Consider the following 27,500-nt stretch of genomic DNA (forward strand, 5'->3'; position numbering starts at 1 on the left):
GTTCAGACACAATTGTGCAACTTGCATTTACACTGTATCGAGAGAATATATATTAAAAAGGGTCTTCTGGCTAAACAGTTACATAGGTTCCATCATTAGGTATGAGCTGAGCAGAGCTACAGCCTCTACATATCTGTAGGATTGCAGTACAGCCAATACTGGGAAGAGGATAATTTAATTCTCAATTTTATCGATCAGTCCACCCCGGAGAGGGAACATCCACGGACACAAGTTTCAGGCTTGTTGGCCCTCGTCAGTATGGAGCAGCAGCTCCTCCCCAGAGTAAACTGGTCAAATCCTCCAAGATATAAAGTCGAAATTACTGTAGTGGGTACCAGGAAGCAAGTGCCACACCAGCTACTGACAAACAGGAAAAGCCTGCCACACATTAACCTGTCTGTGCTACACAAAACAGTTCTGCAAGCAGCCAGGATATTAAAATTTTTAAAAGGCTCTTCTGGCTAAAGAGTTGCTGTAAAAGCACGAGTCTTTCCTTGCACCTCTAACTTGTACAACCTGGTGAAATAGCCATTCCTTTCCGACTGTCCAATGACTGTCTTTTTGGTCTTGATAGTGAGCCAGATAGCAGCTGGACAATTTTCATACACAAAAATAATTCCCAGTCATATTTGCTTCTACCAAATGCCATTGTAAAACAACACAAGCAGCCAGGAACATTCTTTGAAAGTCATTCTTCCAACGGCTCAGTGGGCCGACTCCATGACGTTGTAGCTTAAATGTAGCAGTAAGTGGTGAAAACAGCAAAGATAGCTGTATATGCAACAAGTGCTAGTCTGTGAACAGCTTTTTAATCCCATCATGTGAATCTGGTTAGCCATTGGCTAAATGTCACATGAATTATCAACGGAGCCACTGTGTCCAAAACAAACAGCCTTTCTTTCCGATGCTCGATGAGGTCAGACCAGAAACCAGAATGTTATCTCTAACGTAGCCTAACGACTTTCATCGTGACTGCAAATTATTTTGCATTACATTGTTAACGTTATACTAATTTTATTCATTCAAAAAAAAAATTGCATTCACAAAAATCCCCTTAAGCTGATTGCAGGCAACAAGTGGACAAATAATTGTTACAACTACAGATTGAGATGAATCGTCAATGGATCATCCTTGCTTGTAAAGTGAAGCCCACAAATATGTGCAATGTTTAAGCGATATCGTATAAAAGCAAAACCTGATCAGACTATGCTTCTGTATCTTCGTCAATCGGTATTAATCAACTGAAAGCTAACAAAGGCATGCTAACTCGGATGGGATGGGGAGCAAAGTGAAGCTGTTGTTGAGCAATAATCCTTTTAAAATCGGAGCAACAGGTTGTATCTATGAGTTTTTGTGGCAGGTTAAGAAAAATCATATGTAGTGTTGTGGGAATGTCTTTTAGGGGATAACTTGGCATAGCATAGCAATAGTTATTTCCCATTGTGCCTGTTTAGAATAAGCATGAGGAAATTTAATCATGATATCAGGATTATGCGTCGTAATGTGAAAAAAAGCTATTGTCTTCCCTCCCAACGTGTGGTCTAAAACCGCTGTTCCGTCACATCCTTTTCATGTTTTATCCCTTTGTAATGCGTCTTTTTGCATGTTCTTTCAAGCGAGTCGACAGGCCGTTGGCACAAGTAAAGACAGGAAAATGCTGCCATGACGAGAGAAAGCACACCACCAATCAGGGTAAAAGGTCATAAGGGATATCCCATCCACAAAATGGGTTCTGGGTTAATGGCAGCCAAGCGGGTTGGGGCTAGCAGCATCGTAGCTTGAGATGGGGGCTAAAACTATAAAAGGTGGGGTGCAAACAGAAGGGGGGGAGGAGATGCCTGGTGGTCGTATGGCAGCTTAGCTGCCGGGATAGCTATCATTTCTTGAGGCGCGACTGTGTTGCTGATGCAGTGCCCCTCTTCCAGTACACACACTGGAACTGGTACTCATTTCGCCGACCTCGGAAGGATGACAGGCTGAGTCAACCCCCGGTGTATTAATTCAGTGGCCGACGGGGCTTGAACTCAGGACCCTAGGATCCCAAGCCGCCACCCGAACCACTAAGCCAACACCAGGCAAGGAGATGCCTGAACTTTGTGGGGGAAGCTGTGCACAGAATCCCTTGGGGGTTTCTCCATAGCACGCACGCATCCGCTAGAGCCTTCCACCACACTCCCATCGGAGACCACGCCCACTCCCCCTCCACCCCCCCCCCACTTCATGCCAGCTCCTGCTTGCAGACAAACTTTTATTTTCTGTCGGGGGCCATATCTCCACCTCGGACTCACTGCATCCAGTCGGGCACAGCCTTCAGTATCTCTGTCTTGTAATTCAGGACTTAGCAATCGTTCGTTGTTCAGAGCGTGTCTGGGGTTAATATAAAGACTTGTACTGCTTCTATTTGGATTCCTGCCAATTTTGCTTGTAAATGCGCCATTAAAAATTCACTTGGTCTCAGATTGATTCGAGTGTCCTGATTGCAAGTTTTATTAGCTAACACGTCTGTTAAAGGACAGATTGGGTTTGGGCGATTAGCATCCAATACAGAAACATGCCTGCATCTGAGCAACCAGCGTTTGGATTGCCACTTTGGGTAATCGGGCACATGGCGCCGATCGGCACATCTCCTGACCAGCTTGGGCGTTCCGCTTGAGCAAGGTAACGTGGCAAACAGGCCTGTGACCCTCCTCAAAGTGCCAATATCAATTGGCCAGAGTTTCCGCTTTGACACAGCTCATCGAGATTCAGATCAAGCAACTGGGAGTTATTGAGCAAAGTTATTCGCTGCCGATGGCCTCAGGTCCAGGTCAGTTTGAGAGAAACCGGGGATTTCCCCCTCGTAGTAGGCTCGAGCCCCAAGACCGCAAATATATATAAATAAATATATATATATATATATATATGTATATACATATATACATACATGTAGTTACATGAAACCTCGTTCACCAACAGCATAGAAGCAATTTCAGCCACATTTGTTAAAAGTACGTATAATCGATTTATACTCGGCATACCTACCTGTCGCTTCGCTGATGGGATAAATCAAAAGACAACATGTTGTACTTCACAAACATATTGTATATCTATCTGTGAATCTCAATGAGGACCTAAAATTAAGTGAAACACATGATAACAGGACCTTTTATAACACGTAGTTGGTGTTGATGCTGTCCTGTTGGTTGTGGTTGTTGTTGTTTGTGTGCTCTTCCTTGTATTTTTCCATATTTTTATATTGCTTCGAGAAGTATTACTGTATATAATTTTGTGTGCCCCCTCCGAGTCCTTCGAAAGCGTTCCTGCTGTTATGGAATAAATGTTTCCGTTGGAACCGCCACATTGAACTCCCATTCCGGGAAGACGTGCTTTTAAAACAGAAACCTTTGTTTGTGTTATGTGGTTTGTGTTGGGGAGAACGATCCATCACCATAACGATTTTGAGAATGCACAACGCACATACCTGATACTTCGTCGGTGAACTATAAAAACTTTCCTTAGGTGTATTGTTCTTGCAATAAAAACCCAAATACGTTTTGGATTGAATGTCTTGGTGGCGATTATTATCAAATGCAATTGAAGCAAGGCTATCGTAGCTCAACTGCACGAGCGAGTTCATCCAGATTAGGTTTCACAAATAACTTTCACAAAATGCGTGACGTCATAACCTTTTAGTTCACTTTCCAATGCCATTTCAAACACTTCATACCTGTTGTTGTATATTTTGGAAGCAGCCATATCTCAAGCATTGCACAAAATAAACTAGAAGGGCACTCAGTGGAGCGCATACCTCCGCCACGTAATACCTGATCCATGAGGACATATCATATAATACCTGATCCATGATCCAATCAATACATTTTTGAAATATCATGCTATACAGGACGACATCGTTTTTGGCCCCATCTCTCAATGGTGAAAAATCACTTTAAAAATTAAATAATTCTCGTATCCAGATCTGGATTCGGATCTTCACCAAAATCGAATCAATTCGTCCTTGTTTTGTTTATGCGTCGACACGTCCCATTGGTAACACGCCCATCTTCCAGACGGGGATGGAATTCATGTAATTGGACTGTGTAGCGAAGGGCATGAACAATGAGATGTGATTCAACTGTGCTGTTCCCACCCCTCTCCCTGCAAGCCCCCTTTCCCCCCACACACACAACCCTCCCACTCAGACGCACACAAACAAGGCTGCATTGTGATCGTACCATTGTTTCCCCATGGATTTCCCTTTAACTTCGTGAGCAGCTGGTGGCAAAGCTGGATTTCAGTCGAAGTTTGGCTTCATAATCCGGTTCAAGACAAGACCTTCACCAAGGAAAGGGTCTTATATGGGGTCATTCAAAAAGTTCGACCAAAGAAGAACTCAGAATACTCCAAGATACAACAAGATATTGTTACGGTTCTAGGAACCGTATGCATACAAACATACAGTTGTCCCGAAGTTAGTTATTCCATTAAGTATATGTGTAGATAGATCCCTACCTTGTGTTTAGTGGGGAGACACTGGGGTGTGTTGCGATGGCTTTTAGTTAGGTTTATAAATCATTTCTCCCCTTTTATTTTGTACCACAGTATCTTCCTCTCGCCTTCCGAAGCAAAATCTTTGGCAGTACCTTTTTGGTGAGTCCGGACACGCGTGGAGTGGGCGGGCTTCCCGGAATGGCCGAAACCCCGCCCAGAAAGGGCGGACCCATGGAAGCCCCGTCCAATCAGGGCGGACAGTGACGTCAGCTTCACCAAGACCCCTCCCCGCTGAGGGAGATCTATAAATTACGAAGCAACCCTGAGAGCGTGGAGCGTTGGAGTGAGACAGTTCGTCAGCTAGTAGCGAAAGAAAGGAGGAAGGTCATAGAGTGGTTGCGCTCTTTGGGGGGCGTTCGTTTTGAGTGCGAGAGAGCTGGGAAGACCTCGACCCGACCTTGACCGGGTCTCTCGTTGGGTCCTGTCTGCAGCCCTGATCCCCGCCTCGGACTCCGCTCTACTCGATCCGGGCTCCTTCGCAGATACGGTCTCCACGCGTGCCGCCGTGGACCGAGCCGCACGACCATTGACAGGTGCCGCACCACGGAGCATCCCTTCCCTCCAACGTTCAGGTACCTGAAAGAATTGCGACCTCAGCTCACCTCCCTCTCTGGCTGTGGGGGTCCCTTTGCCATACATCTGGGTTTATTTTCGTCTGAGTGTGTGGCGCCATCTTTAAGTAGAACTGCATAAGTGATTTTATTTGATCATTGTAAATCTTGCCTGTTTTATTCCCGTGTAAGTCTGCTCTGTGTCCTTCTTTTGTAAGTTGATTGTAAATAAATTATTGTAGAAATGTTCCCAGTTCGCTTTTGTCTTTTCCTTCATTGGTCCAGCATGGTTCGGATCTGAGTTTAGCCAGGTCTTTATCCCTGATAATCTGTTCATTCTTGCCGGTACGTTCCTGGCAGGTCCGCTCGGCTGCATCCGAACCGGAAAGATAGTTGGTAGTTAGTAAAGTCATCCAGTTCGGGGAATGCGTACCGAGGGTATGGTTCCCCGGTAGTCTAAACCGCGTAGTTAATTAGGTAAATTGATTCGAGACAAAAAGACCCTACGCCACGCGATTGAAGTATTGGCGTCCACGGTCGGCAAAGCGACCCGCCGCGTCACGGAATTATCCGTGAGCGACGGCCTACAATTCCGGGAGTCCGGTGGGAGAAGACGTAACTTCCCCCACCTAGTGGCATTCTCGCCACCGGTCCCCAGCCCGCAACAATATTTATGTTTATCAAAAAGTAGAAATAAATAAATAAATAATGTATTTAATAAATAATTACCGAAACTAATAAAATAGCCTGTCTGTAAGTGCGTGTGGGTGTCTGTTTGTCAGTGCCATAGCTCCATGATGATGACACCTTGTAACTTGAAACTTTTAAAGCATACTTAGGGGACCCCAAGGTGTGTACCTGGGTATAATATTTTTTAATTTGGTTTAAAAAAAATGTAATTGTTTCTTTTCATCATTAGGGATGGGTACTTTTGCTAGCAACTATATATATATATATATATATATATATATATATATATATATATATATATATATATATATATATATATATATTGTTACGTTTGAGGGGGGGTATGCATTCAAAGGGTAATTAGGATGTTTAATTAGGTATGCCATGCTGTTCGAGTTTACCAGGATCTCGGTGTAATAAGTAGCAATTCAGTGGTGATAAGTTGTCTAGTAAATGTTCATTTCTTCAAGGGGGAAATGATAATTGTCACGTAATTAGATAGGGATACGGGATAGGGTAAGTGTGTCTGCGTAAACCCCTTTTAGTAGTCCCTGGAGGCTGGCCGTGACGTCACAGGACAGGGCTGCGGATGGCTCCGCCCCGTAATCACGATTGGCGGAAGGCGACGGCGGTGGGCCAATAAAACGGCTCGATTGGAAGTGACGAGGACGGGAGGATAAAAAGGTTCTGTTCGGGGTCGAAAAGAAAGAGGAAGAAGATCGGGAGAAAAGATCGTGTTTTTTTGGTGTGGAGGCTGTTGCGCGGGAAGCGTACTTGTTGTTGTGCTGATTCGATCGTGTTCTTCATCGTGTCTTGGAGCCTTGCCGAGCCTCGTGCCTCACCTTGGTTGGATCTGGGGTTCTGCTGACTCGGAGTACGGGGTCGAACGGCGGGCGGACCTGCCTCCCTCTCCTGCTTGCAATTTGGCGCCAGAACTGGTTCCCTGGCGGCTGTGAGCGGACTTGGGCCAGGACCAGGAGGTCGACAGCACCACGGTTTCTCCTGCCCCCCCTGACGAGAGCAAGGCCAGCTCGTCCGACGCTGATCCAGGGACAGTTGCGTCCACACCACGGTCCAGCCTGACCACCAGAAATAGCTACGTTTTGTGTGTGTGTGTGTGTGTGTGTGTGTGTGTGTGTGTGTGTGTGTGTGTGTGTGTGTGTGTGTGTGTGTGTGTGTGTGTGTGTGTGTGTGTGTGTGTGTGTACTTGGCGCCTTAGAGGGTTTGAGAATTGTATATTCATTGGAATTGTCTGTGTTTTCCCCACGCCCGATCCCACACCATCCCGTCGAATCGCCCCGGATCCCTTTTCTTGCTGAGTCTGGTTATTTCTGGTTAATAATAAAAACAAATAAACATCATCAACTCAGTGAAAAGCGACTCATGCCACCACCCGTTTGCGGTAGAGCGATTAGAACCGCCATGTTTGGGTTATAAATAAATAAACCGCCTCCATCGTTTCGGCTCATTCTACGTTGGCGGGACTGTTCAAGTCCCGTGGACGTCACATTGGTGTCAGGGTGTTGGATGTTCGAACCCCTCTAAATTATATTTGGTATCGGGAGAATATACCAAGATTAAAATCTCGCCACGAATTGGAATATAAAATTATTACAGAAAAGCGCGCGAGCGTGGGAAAATTTTGGCGGGACTTTTCAAATTTAAATTAATTGGTGGCAAACGGGACTTCTGCACCATGGCGGATGTGCAGATGTTTGAGGAGGAAGGCCACGTGTCTGGCAGCGAGTCGGGGGAAGAAGGGAGAGACGGGGGTAGGGTTGGAACCTCCCCCATTCCGAGTGTGGACCGTGCTTCATCGCCCGTAACGGGGCCGGCAGCGCCGGAAACCGGTGCGATGACGATCCAGACACTGTTGGAACGTTTAATAGCGGACATGACGGTACAAATGGCAAATCAATTCGTGACACAGAGGGCAGAAATGACGGCACAGGGGGCAGAGATGGCGGATCGATTGAGGGTAATGGGGGAACAGTTGGGTGCACGGATTGATTTAATGAGGGATGAATTGGGGGAAAAGATGGAGAAAATGAAAACTGAGATGCAGGAGTGTGTGGATGTTAAATTGGGAGAAATACAAAGTAAATTCGAGGATAGATTGGAGGAAACAAAGGTAGAAATTACATTGGAGGGGGAAAATATACGAAAAAAATTGGTAGATAAAATTGATGCAACGAACATTCGGGTTGATAAAGTGGATGAAAGCCTGGAACGTCATCGTGCCTGTGTGGATGCTCGTATGCAGCTGCAAGTTGAAGAGTGGGGAGAGCTGAGGAAGCAAGGGATGAATTTGGCGGAGGAGGTAAAAGGATTGGAGGCTCGTTTGGACGAACAAGATAAAGTTATGAGCCAAGATGAAGTCTTGGATAAAGGCCTGGTAGAGCCGTCTTTTGTAAGTAGAGTGTCCGGGTTGGTTGAGGAGCAGCTACAAACTCGCGACGGAGCCTTGGAGGAGGTTGTGCGGGCCCAGAAGATCCTGCGGGAGGAGGTGAATCGGTCCATTCAACGTTTGGAACAGGAGGCAAAATTGACCCATGAGACCCTCACCACAAAACATCTTTGGCCACAGTGGGCTCCGAAATTGGATACGCAGCCACAAGGGTGTTGGATCCCTGGGCTGGATTCGGACAAGGGAGAAACTGAGAAGCGGGCCACCGTAAAAGTGATCCCCCTGGTAAATTTCGACGGGTCAGGGAGCATTGAAGCTTTTCTGACGCAATTTGAGTGTATTTCCCGACTAAACGGGTGGAATGAGCAGGAACGTACAGGGAATTTGGTGGCAACGTTGCGGGGACCAACCGCAGATGTGTTAAACGTGATCGCGGAGGGGATGTTGACCAGCTCCCACATTTGCGAGGCGTTGAGCCGTCGGTTTGGGTTTGCAGCGAACTGTGATCTGGTGCGGGCCCAGCTCCAGCACCGCAGATTAAAGCCGGGTGAGACAGTGCAGGAGCTGGCACAGGACATTTACCAATCAGTCAGGATCGTGTATCGGGACCTTACAGTGGAGGCATGGGACAGACTGGCACTCGAGAAATTTTTAGCTGCTCTTCCTGACCCTGAGGTCCCAGCGCTAGTGGAGCTACAGGATCCACCCACCGTGCACCGAGCGGCCAAGTGCGCGGCCAGGCTGGCCTCGTGGAGTCGGCCGGGTCGGGTTCCAGAGAGGCCATCGGTGACGATCCGACAGGCGGAGATCCAGGATCAGGGAGGGGGGCTGGGAGAAATTGGCATTACCCAAATGCTTCAGAGGATGAATCCTCCTGCTGAACCGCCAGGTCTATCCGAGGTGCCCTTACATAGGTCGAGTCCGGAAATCACTGTCGGGGGTCGGGAAGACTAGATTGGGCTGAGCATATACAGCCATGCTCAGCTGCTGAGATTGTGGCGAAGTGCCCTCCTTTGGTGGAAAAAAATGAATTGTGGGAAAATTGGCATGGGTTTGTAAGTTCTGCTGGGTTTTAGAGTGACAATCGGGACAGTGGGTAATTGGAAACAAAGCGGGCACGAGTGGCTGTCCAATGGCTGGTGCGTGGATCGGGTGAGAAGTGCTGTGTGAGTTGTTTCAAGTTAAGATGTGAAATGTATGGTGCACACGTTGATTTTTTATTGGACATGGTGTGGTAACAGGGAAGGTCATGGTCGGTGAAGTGTTAGAAATGCAGGTGTCACATGTAAGGCCGATGGGGTTGGGTTGTCATGTGGGTTTTGTGGGTGGGGATGATGTGCTTGTCCACAGGGATTGCTGAAGCTCACGGTGAGCGTGAATTGCGACCCCCTTCAAGGAGATTCACCACCTGGTGGCTAATGGTGACAGTGTCTGGAGGCAACTGGGAGAGGGTCTGGTTGGGCGACCAAGGCGGGTAGGACCTTGGCGACCCAGGAAGGCCAGAGGAGCCAGTGAGACCCCTTCCAGAGTGTTGTACGGGATTAGAGCTGATGGCTACCAGGGGGGAGGGAATCAAAGGGAGCGGGGCAGAGAAACGTCCGGATTGGATTAAAGCTTACCTGTGGGCATGGTTGCACCTGAGATGCCCCCATCATCTTGTGGTAACCCACCCCACGGCCACGACGGGATTCAGCCTGCATGATTAAAATGAGGACCATGACCTAGAAATGTGATGATGACCATGGTGTGAGTGTTGTGAAGATGTATGAGTCCCACTCGATCCCGCACAACTTGACATGTGCAGCAAGGGCATGATGTCCGCATAATTTTGGGTCAAGCAAATTTGAAAATTGGCTCCCCAGGTAACGCTGGGTCTATTAGCATCCACTGGGGGAGGCGGTCAAGTGTAAATATCCTGTGAATAGTGTCGTTAAGGCTTAGAGTAGGAATGTAAAGTATAAGTGTTTTGTTTTAGTGGAACCTTTTGTTTCCCCTCCCCAGATCACTGGAAGAGTGTTTGGCAAGAGCGATGATCCAGAAGATGGAGTGCAACTTCGCTCAGTGCTCTCATGTGATAAAATAAAATAAAAAAAAAACAAAAAAAACGAATGATTGTTTCGGCGAGGATAAGGCCATAAGGGTATACATATGTATGTATGTATATGTATGTATGTATGTATATGTATATATATATATATATATATATATATATATATATATATATATATATATATATATATATATATATATATATATATATATATATATATATATATATATATATATATACATATATATATATATATACACACACAAGCCTGGTGTTGGGGCAGTGGTTAGGGCAGTGGCTTGGGACCCAAAAGGTCCTGAGTTCAAGCTCCGTTGGGACACTGAATTTATATATATATATATATATATATATATATATATATATATATATATATATATATATATATATATATATATATACGTGTATATATAAACCAAGTCGAAAACACCAGGGGGTTGACTCAGCCTGCCATCCTTCCGAGGTCGGCGAAATGAGTACCAGTTGTACTGGGCCTGGTGTATGCCCCGGTTAGAATAGGTGTACCATATCCCTGTGTGTCGTAAGAGGCGACCAGGGTTGCGTCAGGAAGGGCATCCGGTGTAAAAAAAACTATGCCAAATCATTATGCGGACAACAAAAAATGGAGACGGTTGATCCGCTGTGGCGACCCCTATCGGGAGCGAGCCGAAAGAAGAAGAAATATATATATATATATATATATATATATATATATATATATATATATATATATATATATATATATATATATACATATATATATATATATATATATATATACATATATATATATATATATATATATATATATATATATATTATGGTGTGTGTAGGTGTGCATGCACATACATGTCTGAATGAAGAACTAGTGTTGATCTGGATCAGCTGACAGGCAGAACAATGGATGGAATTAACAGGATGTTGATTGAGGTGCATGTCTGGTGTTGGCATAATGGTTAGGGTGGTGGGTTTGGGATCTTCAGGTCTTAAGTTCAAATCGTGCTTTCCATTGAATTAATACCATGTGAGGTTGATTCAGCCTGTGAGCCTTCTGAGTTTGGCAAAATGAGCACCAGCTTGCTGGGATGATTGAGCCATTTGAGTATCCTGTGTTCGAGTGGTGACCTGTCCAGGATTGTGGCCAATATCCCACGGGACTGCTTTGGCAGCACAAATGCTCTGTATGGAGTGTGGTCCCAATGGAATTGGATTTTTTTGGGGGGGGATTGAGGTGTGCTTCCTGTCGTGGGAAGAAAGGAATGGCTGATGTTTCAGACATGAACCCTTCGTGGCAGCAAAAGCGGGTTAACGCCTGAAATGTCAGCTTCTCCTTGCTTTCCACGGTGGCTGGCACACCTCATTTCTCCTGTTGCTTATACGAGTGTGTGTTGAAAAGTCATCTGTACTATAAGAGCCGTGTGTGTGTGTCACCATTTTTCTGAGAGATGGCTGAAAGAATCTCTGTCAAACTTTCAGAGGTTCATTAGTGAGTGCCAGGGAGTGTTGTCGGCCAAAGGGAGTGTTTTAGGCCAAAAAACAAAATTGAAAACAAAAGTTGGATTTTGGGGGAATTTTGTTTTTTATATCGTTCTGTCGTGGCTAAGGCTTTGTAGCTTTGTGAAAGGTAACATTAAATAATCCCCAACCCCATTCCTTAGTGGGTGGAGGGAAGTATGTTAGGCCCCCACAAAAAAATACTTGGGCAATACCTGTGTGCGAGTGCCAGACGCCGCTATACCTTTAGACTCCTTGACACCCCGAAGACCTCTAAAGACCTGAAGACTGTTTCGATCCTGAAGACAATTGAGACCCCTCAGACCATCAAGACCCCTAAAATCCATAAGACTCCCAAGAACCTTAAGACCCCCCCAAGATCCCCAAACACCCTTTGAGACTCCAAAAACCCTAAGACCCTCGATCCTTAAGATCCCAATACCTTTACTAAAGACCATTAAGACCCACAATTTTTGGGTGAAAAATACGCCTGTTCGAATGAATAACTGTCAAAGAACAATTTACACTGAACTGAAGACCATGGATCTCAAACTACAAGTGTAAATGAATGGCTGCTGGATGTGAATGGCTGTAGATGCTCCTTTCTTTGAACACAGGAAATCCTTTGAATTACACTTTCAAGCGAGACACTGATAAGGGATGAGTGAGATTAGTAAATAATGGTCTCATTCATGATGTGTGATACTGTTCGATCTTGAAACTGAGGTTTCACTGTGAGTTGGGGTGGAGTCAAGACAACCTAGTGGAAAGTCATTTCCAGGACTATTCCCTCCAAAACTTCATTTGGTAAGTGTCTTTTCTCGATATATTACGAGAACAGAAAATAATTGTAGCATTTTATATTTTTACATCTTTTATTGTTTTTAGATCCTCGTGGAGGATCTCTAAGTCTTACTCACGTTGTTGTTCTTGTGGACTTTTTTGTTTCACAGCCTACAGTTTTCATCGAAACTTCCTGAAACTTGGCGTATACATGTAAAAATACCCTGCGCAGACAGTAACCATCTCGGATTTTGAAAACTCCTCCAAGAAAAAAAAGTTATGACGTCAAAATATCTCCACTAATGGAAATCGCCTAAAAAATTATCTCCGAAACTAGACAAGCTTTTTGAATTCTGTTTGCAGGAATCGAACAGGGCATTAGCAGAGATTAATTAGCGCGCATATGATACATCACTATGACGTCATATCCAATTTTTTATGACGTCATTCCTATTTTTTGACATTTTTTTCTTTCACAACCCAGAGTTTTCATCGGATCTTCGTGAAACTTGCCATGTATATGCAGAAAGCCCACGCGCAGGCAGTAACCATCTCCGATTTTGGAAATTCTTCCGAGAAAAAAGTTGACGTCATAATATCGCCGCTAATGGAAATGGCCTATACCATTATCTCCGAAACTAGGCAAGCTGTTTGAATTTTGTTTGCGGGAATCAAGCCGGTCATTAGCACAAATAATTTATCGCAAACCTGAAACACCACAATGACGTCAAATTGGTTTTTATGACGTCATCATTAAGAGGATGAGGATCTTAGCTCATTTGAGCTTGTTTTTAGGACAGTGACGACTAATTGTCAGGTGACACCTGAACGGTAAGTTCGATTTGGACGTGGATGGTATCGAAATGTGTGCAAGACGCTGGAGAAAAATGTCATGAGAGGAGAATTTGAAATTGCAAAATATGTCGGTGGGGGGGGGGGCTCCCAGGCCCCCCAGTGCAGTTAGAGTTAAGACCCTTAAGACCCACAAGACCCTTGAAGACTTCGAAGACCCGCAGGACCATTAAGATCCTTAAGACCATCAAGACCCTAAAGACCCCCCTCAGTTCCTGAACACCCCAAGATCCCTCAAGACCCACGAAGACTTTCAAGAACCCTTATACCTGTAAAACCCTTATAGACCTCGAAGACCCCTTTATCTTGAAGAACCTTTGGACACTTCAGACACCTTTAGACTCCTTCACACTCAAGACCATTTATCCCATTTACACCTCTAGAACCTTTAGACTCCACAGACCCTTAAGACCATTACAACCCTTAAGTCCCAATTGGCTCCCTTTAGACCCCTTTGACCTAAACACCATTTAGACCCCCTTTCAACTTTCGGACATGGTAGATAGCTTGGACCCTTGACCATTTAGAGCTCGAGATCACATAAACCTTTTTAAGACGCTTTTTACAAGCTTGAGAGATTAGACCCTTTCAACCCTTCAGACCATAACTATGAAACGGACCCTTTAGACATTTAGACCGTCTAGAACCTTTTAGGTGCACACCACACAACACATCTGTAGTCTTCTTAAAAAATACAGACTATATCTTTTTTTTTAGCAAGTAATGCGCAAACTCGACTCACCTAGAGGGTACCTGCTGTTCTTTCTCTCCAAAACAGGGAAAGATATTCGAATAAAACAAAGCGCAGTCCGCAACATGAGTTCTTCCCAACACTGTGTGCGAAGTTTCATAATTCTGACGTTCGATGTCTCGGTGCTACGTTCGTCAAGATGGCAGAGTTCAGCACCACCTTGTCGGTGCACTGGAGAGATGACTGGATTTGAGAGTTGGGTGCGCTATTACGATCCTGAGAGCAAGGGACAGTCAAGTGGAGTACCGCTAAAGAGGATCGCCAGCCCTGACTTGGCTCCGTCAGATTTTCATCTCTTTCTCCAAATTTGAGGAACACCTTCGTGGAGAACGTTTTCCTTCCGACGACGATATCAAGGCTGCTGCGAAGCGCTGGTTCAGTCAGCAGGACCCACAGTTCTACCATAATGGCATCACATCAAACTACTTGTACATTGACACGAATGTGTGGACCACAGTGGTGATTATGTTGAGAAATAAATATGCACCATGTATTAAATAATTTCATGGCCGAACCGTAGCACGGAGAGGCTCAACGTTTTGGGTATAGGTGCTTCAGAATCTTGGCAAGGTTTGAAGCGACCACAGGTTTGCATTTAAGTCTGTTTAGAGGCCATTTAAGGCCGTGATATAAAGTGTGTCAATGGGATGTTGGGTCAAGTAGTGTGGTGCAAGCCCCCGGGTGAAAGGTAACCACCATGAGGCCAATAACTCCATAGCTTTTCAATGTCCAACATGTACCGAAGCCACCGCCGGGAAAACCTCACCCAGCCAAGTAGCACCGGGTACCCCCCCCCCCCCACGGGTAGCCCCTGCTAGTATAACCCATTTCTTAATTTTAAATGCCAAGTCCAATGCTTCATTGTGGTAATACATGTCTGCTAATGTGAGATTAAGGCCAATATCTGCCCAACGTGATGCACCAGCGATAACGTTGCACTGCACTGCTATCCAGTTGAGTTACCTTTTGGACACGTGTGCAAGTGTGGACCCGCTGTTAGGAGAGGTTATGAACTTAAATGGTCAAAATGTTGGTCATGAATGGAGTCGTTGGGCTCGGTCCTCATCCTTTTATCAATAAATTCGTTCGGCAGCTCCATCGTTAATGAGGTTATTCATTGGGGAATACGAGCGACACAACTTTGGCGGGCGAACCCAAATAATTAATTAATTAATTAATTAATTGGAAAACCATCCTCACACCGCGAGCATGTAACGCCCTTGCTCGGCATCCTGGGAGTTAATCGAAGGTGGCACTGAGTCTGGTCCTTCGGGACGACACCAGTTTCGCTGCAATGTCCACTCTTTCCCGTTTGATGTTAAATCAGTCGAGTCGCGTTTCAGACAAATTGTTGATTGGTTGTGCCTTCCTTTTGAACAATGGATAATCCCAACTGCCTTAACCTAATTGTACAAATATAATTCGGTTGGTAACAATGATAATTCACTTAAAAAAAAAAAAAAAGTTTCACAGTTATTTAGTTAATAAGGATAACAATCACATTGCGAGCTACGATCTTAAACAGTCATGAAATAAAATAGATTTTTTTTTTTTTAAATTCAACTTCCGACATCTGGGTGAGCAAGAGTTCATGACCCAAGGTTCCATTTGGAAACAATCATTTTATGAGGGAAGGATGCAGTTACAGAGAACATGGCACCTGAACAGTGACCATCTCACCAGAAAGAAGGTTGGGTCGGTGCGGCCTGCGTGACCCAGGAGGATGGTGGCATCGAGAGGAAATCTTAGGTCATGACCCAAGGTTCCATTTGGAAACAATCATTTTATGAGGGAAGGATGCAGTTACAGAGAACATGGCACCTGAACAGTGACCATCTCACCAGAAAGAAGGTTGGGTCGGTGCGGCCTGCGTGACCCAGGAGGATGGTGGCATCGAGAGGAAATCTTAGGTCACCGATCGGCCGCTTAAACCTCGTCTTCCCCGCAAACTTGCAGTTCAAGAAAAGTGTGGCAGTTGTTCCCTCAATGCTGATGGCAATCTGCCACCATTGGCCTGTCAGAGCTTTGACCTGCCGGCAAAGGTCAGGGTTCAATTGCAACGCAAGCACAATAAAACAAAGAAACATACACAATGATGCATCACCCCGCCTGCGAGACACCAGGATGACAGTTTCTAGCTGCATAGAGATTTGAACCCAGACGAGACAGCTCAGAGGCAGGTGTGCTTACTCTAGGCCATCCCACCAGTCTGTTGGTCATTCACCAATGGGCAGAAACCTGGAACACTGCATCATGATGCACTTTATATTAAAAAAAAAAAAAATTAAAAAAAATCTTCATTATGGTCTGTACATTATTGTTCCAGCACTCTTACCCTAAAAATGGCTGCCTCCTCCGTTTCATCAGCATCAGGGTGAGAGAAGAGGAGGATGATGCTTTGCCAGCCGCCTCCGAACTCCTCAGGAGCAAGTTTCAACCCAAGCAGCACCTTTTTCTGTTGTCGGTCGGTGATGGCAAAAACCACTCCACCACGTGGGTCATTGGGTTGCAGAGTGGCAAGCAGCGAGAAGTGTTGAGGAAATGGCGAAGGTATCAGATCGTGGATGTCACCGATTACTGTTGCACCGGACGAGAAATGGTATGCCGGTAGTCTATTGTATCCCGTTACCACGGTTACTCCTTTTGGGAAAGGCACTTGAAGAACACGAGTCAGGTCATAATGGGCAATCGCATCAACTGCAGGAAAATTTGAGGGTTGGGGTGGGGTGGTGGAGAGAAAGCGGGGAAACAAACGTTAAGTTTTGAGGCTAAAGCACAGATTAAGCTGAGAATGACATTCCTTACCCTCCAGAAATATGTACCTGTACCCTTTAACTGGTGCAAATCAACACACGCACGCACGCACGCACACACACACACGTCAGCACAATTTGACCAGTACAACATATCCAGTATTGTCCGACAGGTTAGTCCAGAGGTAGATATTGCCTTTGAGCTGTCCAGCCTGGATTCAATTCCCGACAGGATGATAAACTGTAGATGGTTGCTTCGCAGGTGAGGAATTTCAGGTGTATGTACTGTATGTCAGACCGGATATTTATCCAGCGACTCGTCTGCCATTAACATCGGGTTGCTGATGAACAATGAACATCTCATCGTGTCTTTCGCGAAGAACATACGATTGGCACCAGCACCTTGGACAAATTGCAGCCATAACTGTCTCTACAAAGCCCTCTCTCCCCCCCCCCTCCCCCTCTCTCTCTCCCCCCCCCTCTCTCTCTCCCTCCCCTCTCTCTCTCTCTCTCTCCCTCCCTCTCTCTCTCTCTCCCCCTCCTCTCTCTCTCTCCCCCCTCCCCTCTCTCTCTCCCCTCCCCTATCACTCTCTCCCCCTCCCCTCTCTCTCTCCTCCCCTCTCTCTCTCCTCCCCTCCCCCTCTCCTCTCTCTCTCTCCCCTCTCCTTTTTTTCCTGTTTGTTCATTCATTCCTTTCCTCGTTACATGCAATTGTTGCCCAGCTTCCCCACTGTCAGTTCAACCTTGCTCTTCCATAATCCTCGGTCTAGTGGAGACAAAAAAAAATCACTTCAAACGGTGACCGGAATGAATGGTCGGTCGCTCGCATTTGAGATTCAAACCTTCTTGTCGATTTTAACAACCAATGGCCTTTGGAGATTGCATCCATCTCTGTTCAATCGCGTAGCTAGAACGGCACTCGGAAGAGTGCATACCTCTGTCAGGCTTAAGTTTACATCTTGTATCCAATGATAGGTCGGATCTGCATCCGGATCTGAACCAAAATCTAATCGGCTTGTTCTTGTCATACACCCAACTCTTCCACCAAACTTCGTCTGAATCTGTCCACAACTTTTTGAGATATCCTGCACACAGACAAACGACAGACAGACAGACAGGGGTGAAAACTTAAGCTCCGCCCACCTTCAGTGATGGAGGTAACAAAGGAAGCTTCAACTGGTGCACCATTGGTTTGTAAAGGCCGATAACGACGCACCACAAATGAGTACGATCAAATCCTACAAAAGATGTCCAAAACCCTTTAATCTTGTAAAGAAAAGAAAAAAAATCCCCCCAAAAATTCTAACTTTGAGAGTGCGCTTCAAATTTCAGGCTGAGCAATTCCTCTCTAGTGTGCAGCATCGTTAACTGGTCCCCATAATCAAGCGTTTTCTGCTTCGATGGACGTGCCATAAACCATGACGGCGGCGATCGACATCACCGAGAAGGTGCAACAACGGGAAAATTAAACTTCTTGTCAACAGAAACAGCAATGCCGTCAAAAACGTCGATGGTCGTCTGCACAAGTTAAAATTCAGACGATTTTACAAATTTCAGAAGCATCCCCAGGATGAATATTGCTCATCAGGGACCTCCTCCTTCATAAGACCACCTAAGGAATAGGTAGTTACTTTTTTATGAACAAGGAGACTTGGAACGACAATCAAGTTATTGACAAACGAGACAATAAAGAACGATGTCCTGCGCCGGCTATTCAAACGTCACATATCATTGTGGAATGAAGAACTACCGGTAGTCTTCTTGGAGAAGGATCGCCTCTTGTATCTGCCTCGGAAGACAGATGGACCAATGCACAAAATCAACTGAACGTTGCTGTGGGAAGTAAGGAGAAGCTGACATTTCAGGCATAAACCCTTCATCGGAGCAAAAAAAAGGTGCTGGAGGGTAAACGTTGAACAAAGAATGGATGAGGATGCAACAGAAAAATTAAAAAAGCAGAAATAGAGGGGGGGGCACCAACAGCAGGGTTGAGGGACAAAATAGAGGGAGACTTGGACAAATAATGGGTTGTGGGGAGGAATGAGGGGTAGGGGAGGACACATGGGGTGGACAAGATGGATACAGAAGCAAACTCTCAGGAAGTTAAAAGCTTGAGTAATGGTGGGCTTGGGGAGGGTTAAAAGGGGGTAGAAAAGATCATGGTTTTGGATGGGGGGGGGGTAATCTGAGGTGGTGGTGAGCAGCTGTCTTGAAGACCTGGAGGGAACAATGAGATTGAAGAGAATGTGAAAGTTGATTCCACAGGTGGGCAAAAAGAGGAACTAATGAATGGAGGTGAGCAGCGATTCCGTTTACCATGTGCCTCGATCAATGTCCCATTGATTTCACCTATACACACGGAGAGGACATAGGAAAACGTCGTCGTGCGATGTGATGATCAAACCTGGAGAATACCTTGAAGAGTATTGATTGTCAGAATGTATTTAGTGAAATGAATTCAAGCTAAGTTAGAAATAAAAACAAAAGTTCAGGTCGAATTTAAAGCACCCAGCCAGGGCCTAGCATCTTCTCATGTTGCCAAAACACACTGTGAGCCTCTGTGTTGTCCGTCAGAGATGCTCGATGGTGCGCAAGGCAAGCCTGTGACCCTTTGCCATTCTGATTGAAATGCCATGCAGCATTGCCAACAGCGGACATGCATCATCGGTGAAAAGTTCAGGACAAATTCCGTGCGGAACATGAAGCATCATGACCAGCCAACGCTCCCATGAGTTTATCCCGATACACACAATCGTGGCACAGCGGAACACCAAACCAAAAGATCGCCCAAGCACAAAGCACCGCTCTTGCACAAAATTCCAACCATAAATTATTGGGAGATTCAAATAAATGTCTGGCAGACAAAACATGGCAACACAGAGCCTACCTGCACGAATCAAACGGAAGACCAAATACTGCATTAGAGTCATCAGAAGGAATCCAAACAGGTAAAGAGCAAAGACGGAGTCAACAGGAGGAACCTGGATAGGATTCGGGTTTCAGCCGCTACTCCACAACCCTCAAACCCATCCAGGTGCAGCCAAGTGAGGCACAGCCAAACACATACACGCAAACACAAACCTCTCCTAACGGACAAGACTATGCATGGGTAATGTCTGGGCATTGAGAAGCGAATAACTGCAATGCATTGAAGACATCTGGTATTCAAATAACAAGATCATCCTTAGTGCGGAGTCAAAACACGTCTCAAGGTGGATTTGCCAAATGTCAAGTGCACAGCTCTCACAATTCTATTGCCTGTTAGACGTGTCTACACTTGAATATATCCACAATTTAACACATCTATCTGCAAACTCTTGAATAATGTACAGAAATATTGCAATCAAAATAACACTTGCTCTATCCGCTGTGTTATGTTCCTTATCGAGGCGATCCATGACTTCGTGCCATTGTGATTGACATTTTCCCCAATGCCCAACCTGGTGCGTCGGAACCGTTGCTGAAGGTATCGGCGCGAGGTTTTCCTGACATCGTATCTGCTTCATCTAGAGGCAAATGATCTGATGAAGAACCTTCGTCGTCCTTGCTTCGGTTGGAAACAACATCTCCTCTGTCAAGACCCACGTTTCCCGCGTTCTTCCCATCGGGCAAGGCATTCCGAGTCACGTATTCCGTTGCGGAGTGTGGAGCGATCAAAGTTGTCGTTTTCGTTTTCGATTCCCAGAACCATCCAGAAGCAGGGCCAGGCCCAAATATTCCAATCAAGATAAGACTGAAGAAGACAGTTTTCCAGATGGTCATGGTCCACGGTGATCTACTGGAAGCTAATCTGGACTGCAGGTGGGAGACCTTTTGAAGTGAGCGTGTGCTGGAGGCGGCGCAGACCGGAGTCATGTCTCCCCTTGTGATGAATGGACTAACAGAGGCTTTCGTCCATGGTTTGTAGTGCTTACCAAGTAATATCTGCTGCATTTATGCCCACTCGATGCTCCTCCCTTCAATCGTGTTATGTTGTGGGTAGTGAGGGAGGAGAAGGAGGAGGAGGAGGAGGAGGAGGAGGAGGAAGAAGTGGAGGGTGAGGCAGGGATTAAGTTCATCAGCCTATCAAGTTAAAATATCAGTCGAGGAATTAATGTTGCAACAGATTTATTTCATGAAAATCCTGTCCATGATTTAGCAGAGTTTAATTTTGACTTTTACCTCTCTTAGTATAAGTTAGTTGGTGATTAAGAAACTTTCTGTGACATTCAAAGAGCTACTCTGTTTGAGCTGGCAACACAAATAAGTCTGCCTGTGGTTATTTTATTTATTTATCTTTACCTAAAGACCATCCTCCAGAACAGTTTGAGTGATGTTCCAAACATCACGCCACTTTTGTCCAACCCCTCACTGGCTGAGTGACAAAAGGTCTATCCCATCCCATCCCTCAACCACCCGAAGGTATTACCCTCCCCATCGTCCTAACTAAACTCAGGCCTCACCCACTGCAAGCAAAACAATGGAGAATGTACACCTGAGCAACAACTCTGCAGAAACTCTCACCCTCACCTCGTTGCACTTACCTTTAATTAATTATTTTAAAATTAATACAAGCTCCCTTTAGCAGGAACCTCAATGCAGGAGGCCATGAGACCTTCAAAGCTGGTGCTCGTGTTACCAACTTGTGGTTGTTTGTCAGTGCTCCATCCTTTTAAATGCATGACACCATGTCTGGTATTTCCATAATTGTGTATTTGTGTTGGAGTATGACCGTGCCGCCAATGCTGTGCCCCTGTGCCGGTACACTGGTACCCATTTCACCAACCTCGGAAGGATGATAGGCTGAGTCAACCCCACCTGGTGTTAATTCAGCAGCCAACATGGCTTAAACCAGCCACCCTAACCGCTAAGGCAACACCTTCCTCGTCACAAATTGCTGTGATGTTTTCAATCCGTTCCTCTCATCCGTCCTCATTGCTCTCCCGTTACAATTCCTTCTCATCTCTAAATGCTAACTGTACTGTTGGATTGTCTTTGCTTTTATGGAATGAAAGTTTTTTTTGTTGTTTTTAAGTTTGTCATCAAAACGGTTTCCTTTTTCCATGTACTGTACTGCCTCTGCCTCATGTGTGAAATATGCTTGGCAATGGAGGATGATCTCCAGAATTATCCAGCTGGACAATTTTTTTTAACGTCTTATTTGTTAGTCTGGAATCTAGTTTGTGGTGTTGTTCAGACAAGAAGTACTTCTGAAGCTTTTTGTTCTCTTTAATGCAAAGTTCTGTCTCATGGCAAGGTAAAGATCTTCCACAATGAAGATGTGCGCATTCAAAAACAAAATTGATTTTCACTACACGTTCTGACTGCACAGACTTAAGTAAAAGCCTATTAGGAATCTGCGTCCATTCTTATTTTTCCTGCGACGCTTCGCAGGTTCACAGGAGCCCAGCGTGGTTGGTGTTGCTGTTGTTGTTGCGCCAGACGACACCCACATTTGTTACTCGACTCCAACCACTAACCAATGCACCCAGACGAAATTATATGGCCGCCATCTTGGTTTTCTGGTCTTGTAACTGTGGCGGAGGCTGACATGGATGAGAGGTGTCGAGTTAATCTTTAAATAGCGCAATAAATGAGTGTTTCCCAATCATCCTGTTACCAGATTTCGTCGCAGATTGTGACCACAGTGCAGTCATTCTTGTTTGGAAGTGCGAGGTCAGGTCAAAGGTGGACGCTCCATCGAGGGCTTACCATTGTTGTTGATGCCTGGTGTTGGCTTAATGGTTAGGGTGGCAGGCTTTGGATGATGCTAGGGTCCTGAGTTCAAATCCCGCTCAGCTGTTGAATTAATACCAGGTGGGGTTAGCTCGGCCTGTCATCCTTCTGAGGTCGGCAAAATGAGTACCAGCTTGCTGGTATCCTGTGTCGGAGTGGCGACCCGTCCAGGATTGTGCCCAATAGCCAAGGAAACTGCTTAGGCAGCGCCAACGCTCTGCACAGAGTATGATCCCAATCTCCTCCTCATTTTTGTTGGGACGTATTTGTTTGCTGCCAGCCACATGGTTTTCTCTACACAGCACTGAATGGTCATCGATGACACAGGAGTGTCATTCCAAGGAGGTAAGTGCCCACAGGGATGCGAGCTTGTTAACTGGTTTTCTCCTGACTAGCATGGTTAACAGCTCACCATATGCTCGGTATTGCAGTTCAGGTGGAACAAGCACGAGCCACAACTTACCTTGTGTGTCTACACCCATTTGGCTTCAATGTCCCTCAACCTCACACCACATCAGCATATTTAAGAGAGCAATTAAACTGGTAAGTCTGTGACGAGCTAACTACCAAAGTGATTGCGCAAACAGTACAAATTGTGTTAATCGTTTGTACAGTACTCATGCATCCATTATGATGTCATAGTTGTTAACGAGGATTCACGTCAATGAACCTCGAACCCATCTCTTAATGAAACATCTCACAAGTTATACATTCAACCACCATCGTGGACTAGCTGGAGTGAGAGGATTGAAATCAATGATTCGGAATAACTTATGCTTATAGTAATATAATAAATAATGGTACAATACTTTTTGTCATAATTCAATCAGCCAATATTAATTAATCATACTCGTAAATGCTATATTTAAGGTGAGGAAATTTTCACACACACACACAAACACACCTACACACTTTCTTCTTATTAAGCCTCCCCCCCCGCCCCCCCCCCCCGAGATCATAGGGCAAGGTTTATTGTTGTTGTTGGGTTTATTTATACAATTGGTGTCCCCAGTCTATAATGGTACTACAGAGTTTCTTAAACCCCGAGGAGGTCTTGTTTTTTTTTTCTTTTTGCACTACCAACACCACCAATTTCCAAGCTGTATCAATTCCCAAACTATATCTCGGAGCCGGCTAGGACTTTTGGAATTAAACTTTGCATCAATAATGGGAATAAAAAGTATGAGGAGTTAAAATAAGTTTTTGACCTTGTCCTCTGTGTTTTTTTGTTTTTTTTATAGGATAGGGGAGGATAGATTTTTTTTTAAGTGGAGGATAAAATGAGATGGAAGAGAATGTGGAAGAGAAAAGGGCACAAGACCAGAAAGGAGGCAGAAGAAGACAGAGACCACCGATCTATCGGTGATGATGGAGTCATAAGCCCATAGACTCAGCTTAATTGCTGGATATTCCAATGATCTTGTAGGCCTTGGTTTACACGGCGTCAAGCTCAGCAAGGTGTGAGGCAGGGGCATCAGCCCAGAGGGGAGAACAGTATTCCATCAAACTGCGGATGAGGTCCTTGTCGGTGGATAGGAGTTCAGGTGTGCCAAGTAAGGACTTTGCATGATGCAGGATGCCGAGTCGGCGACTGGCTTTGGCGGCCAACTTACAAATGTGGTTCATCGAAGAAATATCATGGCTGATGGTGAGACCCAGGAGTTTGATTTGAGGGGGGGGGGGGGTTGCCAGATGGTCTTTTTGGGGAGACATAGTAAGAGCACGTGAGATTTGTTAGGATTGAAAGACACATTCCAAGTGCTTGACCATCTTGTGATTTTAGAAAGAGACAGAGAGAGACAGAGAGAGACAGAGAGAGAGAGACAGAGAGAGAGACAGAGAGAGAGACAGAGAGAGAGAAGAGGCTGCTGCCCACCTGTCTGAAGATTTTGCAATATTGCATGTGTAGCATGTGTGACAATAATTGCCCCGAAATTGAAATAGTTTTTTATTTACACACCATGTAAACACTTCATACACAAAATACTATGATTAATTATTTGTCTTCACCCTCCCCCACACACCCCCAATGTGAGCACCCCCAATGTGAGCAAATTTCTAATTCCTGGCCTGATCGATTGCGCCGTGCGATGGAATGGCGACATATCCAGGGTTGGTTCTCAGCCAGCAATGTTTACAACTCAACACTATGGACGGAACACAACCTCGACCTTCACCTAGTCCCTGATTGAAACATTAATCTATCTTGTCTGTCCATCAAAGATTGCGTCAAGTCAACATAATGTTGTACGTTTTACATTTTGGCAGCAATTGCATGACTGCGGTGCATAACCGGGACATTGGGGAGACAAAGCGTGCCGTCACCATGTTAAATGCAGACGTGGAAATAAACATCCGTTAACAAAAATATTTCACGGTGAACAGTGACCGAAAGAAAGGAAGTGAAACCATTTATCATGCTGCTGCCTGACACATCGTTCGTTTATACGTTTCCTCAAGAGTGATCTTTTTCAATCTCTTGTGATCAAATTTCAAAAAAAAACAAAAAAAAAAATAACTTTCTTTCCCTGTTTGTTCATTGCCTTGCTTGTCGTGCGTGCCCGATTGTTTCTCTTCTACACGACATCACCCTGCTTTTCAATCATTCCACGAATCCAGTTCACACACTAACACACCTTGTGTGTATATATATATATATATATATATATATATATATATATATATATATATATATATATATATATATATATATATATATATATATATATATATATATATATATATCTATATATTTTGTTAGCCACAAAATGCGCAGAAACATGCATAGAATATTTTCAATGCCACACAAATATTTAAGCATGACAAAGTCTGAAACACTGTGGCCGAGACATGCCCCGGCACATCTTACAACTACAACCCATTTATTAACACACGGCATGTGCTTATTTGGCTGATGTTTCCAGAAAGGAACATAAACCGAAACATGTTTTGTGAATGTAAGACTGACAAGAGAAACAAAGGTCTTTACAATGGGTTTATCAACTGAAAATTGACAAATGTATAAGAAACAAAGAGAAAGGGTCTCTGTCTCTTGCTCTCGCTCTGGCTCTTGCGCTCTCTCTTGCTCTCTCTCTCTCTCTGTCTCATAGACAAAGAATCAGGAAATATATCTCTAATAAATGAAAGCATGAATAAATTTCTTCATTATTATGAAAAGTTTGTTTGAAGGTTGAGGAAGTTTGGCACTGATTTAAGTGGGCTCAGACTTGTGGACCCCACTGTACGTGTCGATGGACTTTCCTTTGTGCACACCAGAGTGCTCTGTTTTGATTGACCGCAATGTACACTTTACTACGTCCGGTAAATGTTTCATCTGCTGCTCTGCCCAATGCCTCAATGGGTTTGTCACGTGGAATGTTCGTGTATAACGTGGAAAAAAAAAATCACAAGTTGATAGACATCTCGACATGTTCACCACTGTTGTCCATGTTATGGATGCGATCGATTGCAGGTTTGAAATTATCTCTGAATCAGAATCTCAAACATCAGGATAAAAGCTTGCTTTTTAGTGCAATGCTACCTGTTTATGGACACACACACACACACACACACACACACACACACACACACACACACACACACACACACACACACACACACTTCTTAGGAAATTAAATCCATCTTAAAAGGTAAGAATAATAAGATCCACCACGCATAGGTCTTAATAATTTCATATTGAATCTGTTCTTGTTATTTTACACGAGTAAATGAAAGTGCAAATTCAGTTTCTTGTAAACTGCATTTTGAAATCAGTGCAAGCATTTGAGAGCACACCCTACACATAGCGTCGCGAGGGCAACAATATCGAGTCACAGCTGAAGGCACAACCGGCCAGCAAATTTTTAGGACCATGTGGGCGAATCCCTGGTGAGCATTCATCGAGCAAATTCTCCAAGTTTTAAGTGATGCGTTTGCACTCTGTGGCAGAACTTGGCTCCATCAGACTTTCCTCCGTTCAAAGTTGAAGTGTCAGCTGCATGGAATCAATTTTAACGTTTGGCAATGTTTGAAACACCAAATACTGATAGGAAGTAACTTTTGATGAGAGTGCAGATTGTAACATCCACTGTGACTTAGATTAACAAATCGAGAGTGGGGAGTCATAGTTTCAAAGAAAAAGATCCCAGAGAAGAAACTCTCCACTTGCATCCCGATGACACGAGCGTGATCACCTTATATAACACAGGTACACCATAACATCTTCTTCCTCTTTCGGCTAGCTCCCGGTAGGGGTCGCCACAGCGGACCAACCGTCTCCATTTCGCTCTATCCTCCACATCTTCCATTGACACTCCAACCACCCGCATGTCCGCCCTCACCGCATCCATGAACCTCTTCTTTGGCTTTCCTCTTCTCCTCCTGCCTGGCGGCTCCATCTTCAACATCCTTCTCCCGATATACTCCGCTTCCCTCCTGTGCACATGTCCAAACCATCTCAATCTTGCCTCTCTCACTTTGTCTCCAAACCGTCCTACCTGCACTGTCCCTCTAATATACTCATTCCTTATCCTATCCATCCTCGTCACTCCCAACGAGAATCGCAGCATCTTTAACTCTGCCACCTCCAGCTCTGCTTCCTGTCTTTTTGTTAGCGCCACCGCCTCCAAACCATACAACATAGCTGGTCTCACTACCGTCTTGTATACTTTCCCCTTCACTCTTGCAGCTACCCTTCTGTCACAAATCACTCCTGCAACTCTTCTCCACCCACTCCATCCTGCCTGCACTCTCTTTTTCACTTCTCTCCCACACTCTCCGTTACTTTGGACAGTTGATCCCAAGTATTTAAACCAATCCACCTTCCCCACCTCAACTCCTTGCAACCGCACCATACCACCACCCTCCCTCTCATTTACGCACATGTACTCCGTCTTACTCCTACTGACTA

At 45.0% G+C, this 27,500-nt stretch overlaps 1 protein-coding gene across 4 annotated transcripts in view; it reads right to left on the reverse strand.

Annotated features, from left to right (window-relative positions):
- Positions 1-27,500, reverse strand: part of LOC147021121 (uncharacterized) — a 256,076-nt gene that overhangs the window by 75,546 nt on the left and 153,030 nt on the right. For 3 of the 4 annotated variants that reach the window (XM_085890889.1, XM_085890888.1, XM_085890890.1), the window contains 2 exons: positions 16,459-16,820; positions 15,965-16,153 (listed from right to left, as the gene is read on the reverse strand). In XM_085890889.1, coding sequence (XP_085747015.1) covers positions 15,965-16,153; positions 16,459-16,820 — 551 coding nt within the window. Of the gene's footprint in view, positions 1-15,964; positions 16,154-16,458; positions 16,821-20,316; positions 20,798-27,500 lie in introns of those variants that run through there. The other variant, XM_085890887.1, reaches the window with a different exon arrangement.

Source organism: Eptatretus burgeri, chromosome 8 (genome assembly GCF_056783735.1).
Source record: "Eptatretus burgeri isolate ZD-2024b chromosome 8, Ebu_testis_v1, whole genome shotgun sequence".
Lineage (NCBI taxonomy): Eukaryota > Metazoa > Chordata > Myxini > Myxiniformes > Myxinidae > Eptatretus > Eptatretus burgeri.